The following is a 13,933-nucleotide window of genomic DNA, read 5'->3' as shown; positions in this document are numbered from 1 at the left end:
CTATCAAACAATAAATATTTATGAGTAAACAAGATAACATTTCCTAAGAGAAAAACTGTAAATGATGATAATGATGATGGAGCAGGATTGGCGCAGCGGGGAGAGCCGCCTTCCACCAATTTGACCCATGATTGATTCCCGGATTCGTTGCCGTATGTGGGTTGAGTTTGTTGGTTGTCTACTCTGTTTCGAGAAGTTTTTCCCGGGTACTCCAGTGTTCTCCTCTCCTCAAAAACCAACATTTGATTTGATTTGTTCTGATTTCAGTTGATTTGTAATCTGCCCAATTAGTAGAGAACTTGTGCTTGGATAAACAAAGTGATTATTATGATTATTATTATTATTATTATTATTATCCAGGAGGTTTACCATAGGAAATTTAGGCAATCATGGTTGCTGTACATGCATTCTGGTGCATTCTTATGACCCTATTATTAAACAGGTCAGAATCTTCAACCATGACATAGCTTACAGTAGCTTTCTTTTGCAATTCAGAATCAAAATTGCTTACTGAGAAATCAACAACTCTGTGTAACCGAAGTGATGAGGTGAATCAATTTTTACAGTGAACCATTAAATTAGACTGGAATTAAGTTAGACTTTTTGACTTAGACAAAACAAATGGCATTAGGGATCAGAGAAAGTACCTAGTTAATTCTGCATCATTTTGATACAGCAACAATTAAAAGCAGCCTTAGAAAGATGAAAAGTAAAACTATATTTTGATCCTTAATGAAGAAGGGCTAAGACTAGACAAGTGTATAATTATGTAGTTGTGGACATACTGCTGCCGCACAATGTATGATCATTTTCAAGTCCTCAAATGAAAACTGATTCTGCTTTACTATTTGTCGCTCATTGATCAAGACAAGTGTGGTTGTGAAGTAATAATAAGAATTGGATTTTTTCCTGGATATTTTACGTTTTTCGCTATCCTCACTTCCTATAAAACAATGGGGAGGTTGACACCACTGGGTCATTTGCACCTCACCTTGGGCATTGATGGCCTTCTTTCTTCTTAATTCTAGTTATCCAGGATTGCAGGTTAATGTCCTTGCTTTCCCTAGACTCATGTATCTTAGTGGTGTCTAGAATCCAAACTAGTCATTGGGAAGTCATGGGTCAGACTTCTCTATGGAGCACTCATATTTTCCACTAATTTATTGAAATTTATCTTTATTTTTTACCTCACTCTTGGTTAAGTTGAGTAAGGAATTAACCAGGGTATAATCTGGCTTGTCACGACCTTGAGCTTTAACTGGTGGAGGATGGAAGTCTTCTGCAACATGTGAATCTGTTGGACTTGTACCTAGTGACTACAAATTAAATAAATAATAGATAAATAAACAAATATTAGAGGAACATTATCAAATTGCACTCCCCTTGTTATACAAGTAAAAAAGCAAACATTATAATATGGGATGCTAATATTCTCGTAACTTCATTTTCACTTCATACCACTACACTGCAGATACATTATACATTAAGCCCAGAACACAAAAAAATTAAACAATGGGTTTATTAAAGAAACATTTCTTTCTTTTATCCTCCCTCTAAATAAATCTTAAAGACAAAATGTGCAAAACTGATACAATGTTAAGAGCCGATTTATGTAAATATCGAGAATCCGTGGTCACTCCTCAAATTTCGAATTTCTTTATATTTTGCCTACATAACACCTATAGTGAGTTATTTTCGAAAATAGTATCCAAACATATTGAAGCGCTTAATTTTTCGTGAAATTGAGGGAAGTTCCAAAAACGCCATTTTAGCATTTGTAACTCTATGCTGATCGGTAAAGCGATTTCCAAACAAAGTTACACTCGTTGTAAACTGCTTCTTTCTACCAGCTATCGCCCTCTTTAAAAATATATACAGCTATTTCGAGAAAGTTTGTCAAGTATAAAGTGCACGCGACAATCCCGAAAGGTAATATGGGACATGATCAATACAGTGTTTCTAACGACTGTAGCTGTCGAACCTACTTTTGTTACTTTCCTTCAGCACTCGCAAACATATATCAGTGGCCTCCCGTACGATTCTTTTAAATTTCTTTGAAAAACAGTGCACTTAAAATCACCCACAATACCTTTCAGGATTGTCGCGTGCACTTTTTCCAACAACCTTTCTCAAAATAGCTGTATATTAGGGATCTCAACTGCTTTTTTGGTCAATTTGTACACTGATAATGATTATCATAACCCAGAGCCCATATCAATTCCATCTGATGCTGAAATACCATGCGTAAACGAATTGAAGGTATGGAGATCACTCCTAGGTTTAAAGAAGACAGCCACCAGTCCAGATCAGATCCCTTTTTGGATATGGAAGGACCATGCTAAAATATGGAACACACGGTTGCAAGACAATTCTGTGCAATTAACTAAGGAGTTGTTGTGCAAGGTCATTAAAAGAAATGTTTCTGTTCAGAAGATTATTCACCTGCCTTTACCACCACTCCTCAATCAAATCTCTCTTGCGTAATCCATATGACGATTTTGTTCAAATGTTCAAGTTTTCATTTTTGAAGGTGCCACAAAATGGAATAGAGAAAAATAGCGGAATTTCTGCTAAAAATAGAGAGCTCAAGAAACGAATACGACAATGGCATGGTCAAAAAACCTGTCAAAAGAAGACAATGGCTTTGCACTTGAGTTTGAAAAGGAAAATTTAGTATATCGTATATGATGAGATGACTAAATTTAACATTTCAGATCTAACACATAAAGGCAAACTGACTTCAGTCATTTCATTCTTTTTATTTACTTTAACAATGGCACACCAAGTATAAGGGATCATTCGTAGCAGCTGATCACAGCCCTATATATAAAATATGACCAACTTGATAACCAAAAACCACCCTATGTAATTCTTTGCACAAAAGGGACCCTAGGTAAAGATGCACCTTGCGCACTTCTTTTCAAAAAAGAACCTATGTGAAAAGCAAACTTATTTGCTGTTTCCTTATTTATTAACCACATTTAAGTATCTGTTGCTCAGATGCGACGTTTTATCGTTTCAATGCCTCAAAGTAATCAAGTGAGGGGCTTAAAGGTTCTTTAAAGGTTATACCTTTAACATTCTATAAAGTCCACACTTTAAAAGTTCCTTAAAAGCAAGGCCTTTAGCTTTCCGTAAAAAACACGCTTTTAATATTCCTAAAAAGCATGAACCTTAATCTTAAATCTTTAGAGGTAAGGCTGTAAACATTCCTCAAAGGCCCCTCTTTTAACATTCCTTAAAGGGCACGCTTTTAACATTCCTTAAACGCAGCACCTTGAACACTCCTAGACCACGCTTTTAACATTCCTTAAATGCGGGGCCTTTAACAATCCTTAAAGACAGCGCCTAAAACATTTCTTAAAGATCAGTCCTGGATGGTTAATATTATGTTCACTTTTTAGTTGAATGAGCTGGAATAACCATGAACTAGCTGCAATCCTGTGATCAAAATTTTGTTCTGTCACGGTTGCCGTAGTCTTGGGCACATGTAGAAAGGCCTGCACCTTCCTGATACTTCAGTTTGGCAAGATCCATCATGGAATGCCTCTCGGGACTGAGACAGTTCGCAAGGGTTGTTGGATCATAGACGCTTGTTGAAACACACGAACACAGCCCAAAGTAGAAATGTACACGTAGAAAGAGTGAAAATAAGGCGAGAGATTGCTTCAAATACGACAAATTTGCAGTTTGAGCTGGGCAGTGGTGGTGAAGGCGGGTGAATTATTTTCTGAACAGAAACATTTTTGTCAACTTACTTTCCACTACACCTCCTTAGTTATGTTGCACAGAGTTGCAACAATTCGTCACATGACCTTTGTTTCATGAACACGATTCTGTTGAATTCATGAAATTATTTTTCCAGAAATAAAAAGAGCAGCTTAAAAAATTTGACCATGCCGATTTTTGTAAGTATATCATTTAAATTGGTGTTGTTACAGTTGAAAGAAATTATAAGATTAGTATGGGAATCAGGAAAAAGACGCTTTGCCACTCAGTCTTCATACAAATCCTTGTATTTTTCTCAGTCTTCTAAGTTTTCAAACCACTTTAAAATTCTTCCTTCGAAATATGAAATTCTGAAAATTTCCACCCTTGCACATTTATTCTCACTTATTTGACCAGTGGTTTCAATAGGAATCTGAGCTCTGTGGAGCGTACATTGTAATTATAAAAAATTACAGTGCAAGGCAAAAGCTTTTCGTTCGTAAACAGAAGTATGGAATTTTTGAGTCCTGAAATGGTCATACAATCTTTACCTTAAGTGGTATTTTCACTTTCCATTTCTGGAATTTATGAAGTCCGAACTTATCACTCATGTGACCAGTTTGTTGCAAATGGCCTTCTGTCTTGCAACCACGTACCTCCCCGCTGCTACCAAAAATCATGCGAGAAAAGCGAACGCAAACGGCCATGCATTGAATTCAAGCCAGAGACGTTACATCAAAATATCGTTTGCTTGGTACGGAAAAATGCACAATTATCAAATTAGAATCGCTGCAGTAATATCATGGAGTTTGCCACAGTTTCCCCAACGTTTGAGCAATTAGCGATCTCCATGGAATCAAATTCAACAACTCATTATTGCATGTGTCTTCCAAGGTTTGGTCTCCTTAACTGGACATGCTTACATAACTTTGAAGGTAAAATACCTGTTTTAATATTTTTCATATGGATTAGCTGACTCTAGCTTTGTCTTCGTCAATGGTATGGTCAACGTCACGTCACGCAATAAATATTATGACTAATTTCGTTTGCACTAGGGTATTTGTAACAGCCAAAAACAGATATTTACTAGCAGCTTTTGCAAAATAAATTTATGCTTTGGGAAGACCAAAAAAGTGTGTTACAATAAAATTATGCTCAAATTACATTGATGAGCGATAACAAAATGCACCATTTTACTCTATTTTCAGAGGTGACAGGGCCCTAAAATGGCATTTTTGGAACTTCAAGATCTTTGGATACTATTTTCGAAAATAACTCACTGTAGGTGTTATTTTGGCAAGATATAAAGGAATTCGAAATTTGACGAGTGACCACAGATTCTCAATATTTACAGAAATTGGCTCTTAACTAAATTATCATGCCAAAGTTTAAGATTTAAACACAAAGACGCACTATAAAAGGCATGGTGCCTTAGGCACATGTACATGTAAATGATTTATCAATCAACCGTGGACGCAACTGAGATAATTTGTGCAATAAAAAAGCCCCTCATGGCAATGTGCCTGCAATTCGTCATAAAATATTATCTGTCATTCTTTAGAAATATTGCACTAAAAATATCTTTTAGGGCTTCTGTCTCCGTGTTGCTGTTTGTTGATCACCATGAATGAATTCACACAAAGGCAGAGCGCAAAGCCACTCCTTTTATAGTGCGTCTTCATGTTAAAATGTTTATTCCACAGACATTTCAGTCTGTCACTGAAAATTATACAGAGCTGAAACAGCTCCAATTTACGAATTCCCCATGGAAATAATAATAACATTATTATTTCTTTTAGAATACAAAGACTTCTTCACAACTTAAGTGCTTTAAATGAATTTCCCCAGCCACTTAAGTAGGCAACTTAAAGCACTTTCTTGGGCCTGTTGATGCTAGTACACAATGAAAGTCAAGCTGCTTGAATGTAGAATGGGGAATCAAGGGCTGAATATGAAAAAAAGAACTTGACTTCACAAGTCAAATGCAAATAAAGTTGATTAAAAAACTACAAAGATGGGCCTTCATCAAATCCTCAAGATATACATGTACAATTGCGTGGCACTGCAGCATCATATCACAGTCACCATAATTAGATTTAGAAGAAAGAGTCAAGGTACAGTGTATTTATATGTTGTATTGTTAACATAGCACTTGTTATTTTATTAGTAAAAGTTTATATCTCGCAATTTTACAGTTAAATTCATGGGTAAGCTAAGTTCTGTTATGTTAATGATAATGATGAATAAGGTTGTTAGTGTCCTTAACTGAGCAGGTGCAAATTAGAGTCAAGAATTTCAGTTAAAAAATTAGATTTACAAAATAATGGTTAACTGATGAAAAGTACCAGTAATGGAGTTAATATAATACAAATATATGCTTCATGAACCATGCTGCCAAGGAAAATAAAGGTAAACAAGATTTAAGTCAGAGATACAGCAGAATAATATAAAAGAGAAAGACATTTTCCTACCAGGTCCTCACCAGATGGCAAGACACGTGAAGTTCTAGCAGAGTTTGTCTGACAACAGCAACAGTTGACAGCAAATAAATAGCAGTGAAAACAAGAGATATCAACAAGTTAACTTCTTCAACATTCTTCTATAATAACAGTGCAACTGTATAGTAGAAACGAGATGAAAATGAGAAATGACAATGTACGGCGAATGGCACAGATGCATAGGACGAATGGCGTAGATTAGCAATGATAAAATCAGAAAAGTCAGAGGGAAGTGTAAGAAAAAGTTATTTTCAAGGCAAGAAAACTAATATGAGCATAGCAAAATACACTTTGGCCACCAATCTGTTAAAATAAAGTTACAGTACATCTGCAGCATTTTAAGCAAGAGCATTTTGATTAAGTAATGTCCTCTTTTTAATAGTTAAAAAAATTAATACATAAATTAAGTAACACTTTTTAATAAAGATATTATTGTGAGCAAGAGGGATCAATTTCCCTTTAGTTGAAAATATTATACTTGATGCATTAAGAACTTATTCAATTCTACATGTATTGTTAAAACTTCAAGAGCAGATACCAGATTAACTGGAGAATGTATAGTGGGAAAATGCTTCATGTATGTGTACATGTACATGTATGTGCAATACAAGTATGAATTTAAATAATAAGACTTAAAATCATTTGCCTCACAATGTACATGTAGTCACTTACCGGTAGGTTTACAACCAAAGTGACTACAGTGTACATTGTGAGGCAAACTACATGTATTATTCTGTGTATTTTAGTACCACATTGACCTACTGTACATGTATAATCACCTCTTTTACAGAAAGTGAATTTTAAGAACACACAAACACAATGCAAACAGACACAGACAAGATTAACTTTTGCAGTCTTTGTCCCTTGTGAATTGTGAAAAAGATAAAAAGGAGACAACCTTACTGTATAGGTAAGATATGAGATAAAATACATTTTTTTTGCCAAGGAACACTACATATGTCATAGTTCAAGACTTTTTGTCCAGATTGTAGAATTGGAAACACATGTTCACTTGTTCAAGGATGAATAAACCAAAACTCATTTCAACTACCGGTAAAACAGGCTTGGCAAGATGACAGGACTATTGTCGAGTGAACGTACATGTATATACCCGTAGTCAGAGTGATTATACTAACAACGTTATCTAGTCACAGTAAATACTGTTATTGATTGTAAACAATCAATAATTCTAGGTAGGTATGTTGCCGGTAAAATCCGTTTTCAAGTTGAATCTGCTTTTACCCGAGTTAAATTGGTGATCTTCATTTTACCTACTGTAGGTTAGAATATATACTCAGATGAATGGAAGAAACTTTCTTGGAGCCTAAATTAAGCCTAGAGGAAAAATTAGGGTCAGGTTAGGATCAGTTTTGGTTATTATATGTGGATATCAATTGACTTATTATAGGAAAATATATAATGATGAGAAGTCTGGTGAGTTGAGAACGTTCGTCGTTGTAGTGTAGTGGTGAAGACACAGGACTATAGATCTGGAGGGCCAGAGTTCGAGAATCGGTAAATGCATAGTACAGTTCTTTGATCCCTTGCCATGTTGTAATGTTGACAAGTGTATGAATACAGAAACTGATACGATGATCTAAAACATAAAGATGTGTTGAGAAGGGTAAGACAGTGCTTGAGGGAAGGTAAAGGTGTTTACAGTCATTTTTGTGGGGTTGATAGCTGCTTTAATCAAATGAGGATCACCAATTTAACCTAGGTAAAAACGGATTCCACGTGAGAATGGATTTGACCGACAACAGGTACACTTCATTTAACGTTGGTAATTCCTTTACCTTCTAGAGGGTATTCTCCCAGGAATTTGATGGTGTGCTCATTTTACCCCCCTCTTTCTATCAGTGCTCCGTTTTAAGGGTATTTAAAACCCTGAGCATGACTAGGCCAAGGGGGTTCATTTGGGCTCAAGAAAAAAAGGTTACATATATATAACTATTTGAAAAAACAAAACGTCTTTTTCTCCAAAACCAGCTGCATCATCCTTGTGTGCTCTAAGGTACAATGTAAACTGCAATCTTGGAGTTTGCCTTAGAGTACATGAATTCAATATGTTTGGGACAATTCCTTTCCAGAAAAGCCCCAAACAAATGAGCCAAGGATCATGAAGAAGAATCACTTAAGTGATATACAGTAGGTGTACAGACTTAGAATGTGAAAGTACCTACATGACTACGTGTGACAGACAATTTGCCCACCTCAAGAAAGAAGTTAACCAAGTAGGGATCCTGCCGTAGTCTTGCACACACAACACAAAGAAATTGAATTTCTTCATTTTCAGATGGGGCAGCTTTGACTTCACCACACAATCGAATTAGTCTCTGAAGCAAAAAGGTAAATTTACATGTAATGTCCTGTGAGTTAAGAATATTGTGTCATGTTTAAGTGTGCATTACATAAGAAAGAAAGACCTTTATAACCAAAACTAAAGACCTTTACAGTGAACATGGAAAGATTGGAGGGAGCACAACAAGGGGGCCTCAAAGTTCTCTAGCCTTTTGAGTACAAGTTGACATTCAGTGCTGTATTTAGTAGTTTCACTTAAATAAATTAATGCACTATGTGCACAGGTCATGTTTCAACAAATATTATTTATTCATGATCACACCACCCGATTTTAAAGTGTGTATGACTACTGTACTACTGTACTACTTTCTAATGTACATGTATATGTACATGTATGGAGTTGCCTTACTGATATAAGCTCATACACAAAATTACCGTAAACGTCCATGTATAAGCCGCACTTTTTTTCACAAAATTGAAGCCATAAATCAAGGGTGCGGCTTATCCATGGATACATCTGTGTTTGGAGTTGTAAAAAACGTAATTAATATTCATACAACTTCTTAAGATCTCAGTAACGAAACATAAAAGAAACTGAGAGCATGTTGCTGTTGTTCATTGACTTTTTAATGAGTGGTGGCTCCTAAAGGAGCCGTTTGTGTCTTCGAGTATTTATAGGCGAATCGTGCTCTCCAAGAGTTCTTTCAAGCGATTAATTTTCGCTTTACTCGAACAAGTAAACACCAACCTAAAAGGAATCTCCATTCCTCCACACAGCTGTTTGCAGTGACGTCTTCAGCCAGTCACTTCCACGCATATCTTTCCGCCACGTGCGATAAAATATCACAAAATTCGCGAGTACTCGCGAGGTAAATGGCCGACTGTTTCGTTGTCCTTGACCACCTTCTCGGCAAATTTGTCGACTGCATTATCAAGCTCCTGTTCTGCATGAATTTTTTCGCCTATTGCGAGTTTCCAAACATCTTCATCATGATACCCAGGCCCTGGCCCAGACTCCTTCCCACATTTAAAGCTTGGCTACTAAGCACTCATTCGTATTTCAACTTTATGGTGAAACCTTCATTGCTTGTCCTTGTTGGTTTATAGCAATAGAACATTACTGGAATTTCAAACTTTATTGTACTACAATTTTTTCCAAAATCTGCACTTCTAAATTCGGGGTGCGGCTTATCTACGGATGCGGCTTATACATGGACGTTTACGGTAGTGATTATAAGGTGAATATGAATTGCTTAAGAAATTACTTGATATCAAGTCTTCAGTACAGTACAGTATCAGATCAATTTGCATAACTAATTTTGTGAAGCCAACTACCTTCTCAATTTTGTAAATATTACCATGCTGACAAAGCCATCAAGGTATTGATATAATAAATTATTGTTGTCTCATTTGATCTCATTTTATGAAAAAGGTCATTGTACTTACATGAACGGGTCTATACACATTAACATGTGGCAAAAGGGGTTGCTTCATCTTGCCCAGTAAATTTGCAAAGAAGAGAAGCACTTGCTGCTTCATTCCAGGGGGGCACTGAAACAGTGATAGTTTGCACATAAAAAGAATTTCATTCAGTAAGTAAAGGAAAACTTCCATGACAATTATGGATGAGTGCAACTTATTATGACAAACTATGTTTCCCCATTCAAAAAGCAGGTTTTCAAGAACAAGGGTTATATAAGGCACAAAATTGGTCAGGGCATAGTACAAAGAAACATCCAGCTTTTCTGCCACTGTCTCCAGTCTTGAATCTTCTAGTTTTTTTCCCTAAGCCTGACATCAGTAGAATACTTGTATATGAGCTCAGAAAACATTCTGAAGGTGGCTGCTATTAATTAATATTGTTTTGCTTTTCAACTCATTTAATATATATGGCATTAATAGGGTCTGCTTGATAAGCTCTTTTTGAGCTGTTACCCAATAAGGAGGAGATTCAAGTTAATTAACTACATTTCATGTTTCAAATTGGCTCAGATTGACTGACACGCTTAAACAAAGTAAACAATATGTTTTCCCTGGATGTTACAAATGTACATGTATTAATACAACATATCACTCAAACATAATTTCTTGTTTATATATTAATGGCAAGGGACTTATTGATGTCTCATAGTTAAAATATTTTGGAAATACTGTAGCACAGACTTCTTTGAATCCAAAAGTCTCAGCAAGGGTGTTGAGAGTGATTTTGAAGTAAAAAAAGTGATAAGAAGGCTTGTAGGGGATTTTGTTTTTATAGCACCTTAAAGGAGGAAGGGGGGGGGGGGGGTCCCAATGCTCTATCAGTTACCAGGGAAATGCTTTTCCTACCCCATTCATTTGGGTAGATGAGATATAATTACTGAACAATAAATCTACACAATGTATTACTCAACGTGATAATTAGTGTCCCACTGGAGGTTTACACAATGTAAAATTTTAAAGCTGACCTGAACAACACTCAAAGCCTTAAAACAACCGAGGAGCAGGTACTGCCATTGTACAGTGTACAATAATCTAGTACATTTTAAACAGTTAAGCAATAATGTCTTCTCCCACAAAGAGAATAAACTGCTCTGTCTTACAACACTTAATCATTAAGCAAAAGGGAAGTTCAGGAGTTCTAGCAATGAGATCTAACCTACTGTACTGGCCACAATTTTTTCAAACATTATCTTACAGCTTCATTCAAAGCATGTTAGGGGCTGCAAAACTAGTAACGCAAAACCTACATCTGCTCGTCCAAGTGTGTGTAGAGTATCCAAAATCTTGTGCTGTAAAAGGTATTCCAGACAGGGTCCCTTCAACAAGAAAATAATAATAAGGACTATTAGTATCACCCAACTAGCGGACTAATGCAAATGCTGCTTTTTGATTGGCTACGCTACTAGAGGATTATTAGAAATAGTCCTCGAGCAGCGAAAAGCGAGACGCTTTCTTTCGTTTTATTCCCAAATAAATATATTTTTAACTTGCATTTGCTAACTTTATTATTGCCTTTTCTGTCCAACTAGTTGGGTGATACTAAAACAATTAGACCCTTCGCCCTCAAGGGCCACGGGTCAATAGCCCATTCGGCTTCGCCTCGTGGGCTATTGACCCGTAGCCCTTGCAGGCTACGGGTCTAATTGTTAATTTGCAAGGATGAAAGCTACAGACACAGTCATGCCACAAAACAAAAACTACTATTCATTATTTTTTCAATGAAAAAAATAATGGTGCTGCATGTGTAGCATGGATTTTAGTACAATTCCTTGCTGTTCTGTCACCCATGTGCAATGTGACATCAATGCAACGTAACTTCTACTCTTCTGCCATTGGGCAGGCATTAAAATTCAAACTGGTGATAGCAGATTTTAAACCGGTTAACAGTTCCAGGGATTTCATTAAAGGGGCAGTGTCATGCGATGGCATGCGCAGTATTTTTCACACACAGATTTAAACTGACGTTAACAACAATGACAAGGAAAATATAGTGAATTTGCTTCTGAACGCCACAGGATATTTGGTTCACTAAAGTGACCACAGATGGCTTTGATAGTGTAAGATATTCACACTCCCTTGAAAAAGGAGGCATGTAAGAGAATCCTTGGATCTGAGCCCTACATGACATCCATGCATACTCATTAAAAAACCGGTCCATCACACAAATTATTTTTCTTAGGGCTAATTTCTTTTGTACAAAATACATGTATTGACAGAAATATTTTATTCCATGTTGCTCTAAATAACCATACGACCCATGTATGACTGAATGATAAATAGATTACGTTTAATCTGGAAAAGAATTCAAATTCAAGTGCTTCACTCGTTTCAAGCTAAGCATAAATTCTACACACAGCTGTGTACCGTTGTTCCGCCACTTTGATCATCTTCTTCATGCCTCAAAATGTCACGCATTTGTTCCAGATGATATGGAATGTTAGTGCATTGGACTGGAACTTTTTCATCTAAAAAACATGATGAATCCAAATTCTCAAAAACAATTGCAATGAAACACGTAAGCAAAATTAATATACTTTGATTCAAGGCGTGCAGCAAAGTTGAAGAGCGTGAATAATTATAGCTTTACCTGTGGCTTCAATAAAATAATTTGTGATAGCTTTCCAATGAAAAACGAAAGTCTCTTGTGGAGGGACATCAGGAGCAAGCTAAATGTTAAAAATTTGAAGAACTGAGGATATGTCAGATTTTCTCACTCGGCAAATCCCCTCAAAACATCTCCATAAAATCGAGTATTTTAAAACAATCTACCATAAAAATACGAAAACAAACAACTTACCGCTTCGACAGCTTCATGAATGAAAGATCTCAACTTATGAAACATCTCTACCAACCCTAATAAAGAATGTTTCGCTTTGAAAGCTAACAAATTCGTTGTCTCCCGTAACCTACGCCATTTTGAATTTCACTTCAGACTATTCTATGACGCATGCTCCAAATGTGTATGAAGCTTGGGAAGAGCATTGTGGGAAAATGGTAACACATGCGAGATCCATGTACAGATTCCATGCGAGATGGATGGCAAGGGCATGTACGTAAAACACGTAAAACGAATTCAGCCCAAATGGTGAGTCGCTTTCAGCGCTTACTTTTAATTTAGTCAGATGTTCCGAAAATCCTAAATTTTGGGTTAAGTTGAAGTTTATGGTAGCTTAACTAAAGGCAAGACTGAGATTTCTGCAGTTCTACTTTGGTAATTTCAGAATGCGTCATCGGTGGCTGTACTAACAAACTGGCTCTTTGTGTAGAAAAATACCGGTAGATCGACACAGATGCCGTAAAATAAGAGAAACAAAAGCCAGGAAATAACACGCAGCCAAAACACAATAACTAACAAACAATAGTTACTCTGCTGTATCCAATCCGCCCTTGTCACACGGCGGCCATATTGTCCCGGGAGACCAAAAAAGCTTTGTTTTACCACGCCAACGCCAAGCCTCACCCCCATGGTTTCCACTGCGAGGCTTGGCGTGGTAAAAGAAAGCTTTTTTGGTCTCCCAGGACAATATGGCCGCCGTGTGAATAGGGCGAATCGAAGTACAGGAAGGGACCGGTCATTATTTATGTGGGGGGGAATCATGGGGTGGGCCAGGCCCTTTTTTTTTTTAGAGAAAAGGGGTGGGCCAAAAGAGAATTTCACAATGATTGGGGGTGGGTCATTGTGTGTAAAGAATCACACACTACAATTCATGTGGAAAATCTACGTAAATTCTAATGCAATGCTGGACATAAAATATAACACAAGTGGATGTCACATGTAGCAATGCAACCTAAGTATGGAGAATCAAAGATGTGGGCACTAAATATCAATAAATAAACATAAGCCCTGTTGAGAAGGCTTGCATGCTCCCTTTTCTTAATGTAACTGTCTGGGAACTTTTACTACCATGAAGGGTGAACAGCTAGAAATCATTATTGGTTTCAAT

General features: G+C 36.6%; 2 protein-coding genes across 3 annotated transcripts in view; one reads left to right on the top strand and one right to left on the bottom strand.

The window, feature by feature from the left end:
• The window catches only part of LOC138007279 (FHF complex subunit HOOK interacting protein 2A-like), a 32,873-nt gene extending 19,933 nt beyond the window's left edge, over window positions 1-12,940 (bottom strand). Inside the window, exons 1-8 of one of the 2 annotated variants that reach the window (XM_068854087.1) lie at window positions 12,787-12,940; window positions 12,577-12,655; window positions 12,354-12,454; window positions 11,237-11,305; window positions 9,954-10,058; window positions 8,420-8,542; window positions 6,180-6,227; window positions 1,188-1,316 (exon numbers count right to left, since the gene is read on the bottom strand). In XM_068854087.1, the coding sequence (XP_068710188.1) occupies window positions 1,188-1,316; window positions 6,180-6,227; window positions 8,420-8,542; window positions 9,954-10,058; window positions 11,237-11,305; window positions 12,354-12,454; window positions 12,577-12,655; window positions 12,787-12,831 (699 nt within the window). In that variant the 5' untranslated portion in view covers window positions 12,832-12,940. The remainder of the gene's footprint in view (window positions 1-1,187; window positions 1,317-6,179; window positions 6,228-8,419; window positions 8,543-9,953; window positions 10,059-11,236; window positions 11,306-12,353; window positions 12,455-12,576; window positions 12,656-12,786) is intronic. The other variant, XM_068854088.1, reaches the window with a different exon arrangement.
• Window positions 12,941-13,025: 85 nt separating this feature from the next.
• Window positions 13,026-13,933, top strand: part of LOC138007280 (axoneme-associated protein mst101(2)-like) — a 39,711-nt gene continuing 38,803 nt past the window's right edge. The window contains exon 1 of the mRNA XM_068854091.1: window positions 13,026-13,074. The gene's annotated coding sequence lies outside the window, so the exon portion shown is untranslated. The remainder of the gene's footprint in view (window positions 13,075-13,933) is intronic.

The sequence above is a fragment of the Montipora foliosa genome, chromosome 6 (assembly GCF_036669935.1).
Source record: "Montipora foliosa isolate CH-2021 chromosome 6, ASM3666993v2, whole genome shotgun sequence".
Taxonomy (NCBI): Eukaryota; Metazoa; Cnidaria; class Anthozoa; order Scleractinia; family Acroporidae; genus Montipora; species Montipora foliosa.
The sequence above is the reverse complement of the archived record's forward strand: the minus strand, read 5'-3'. Positions and strand labels throughout refer to the sequence as shown.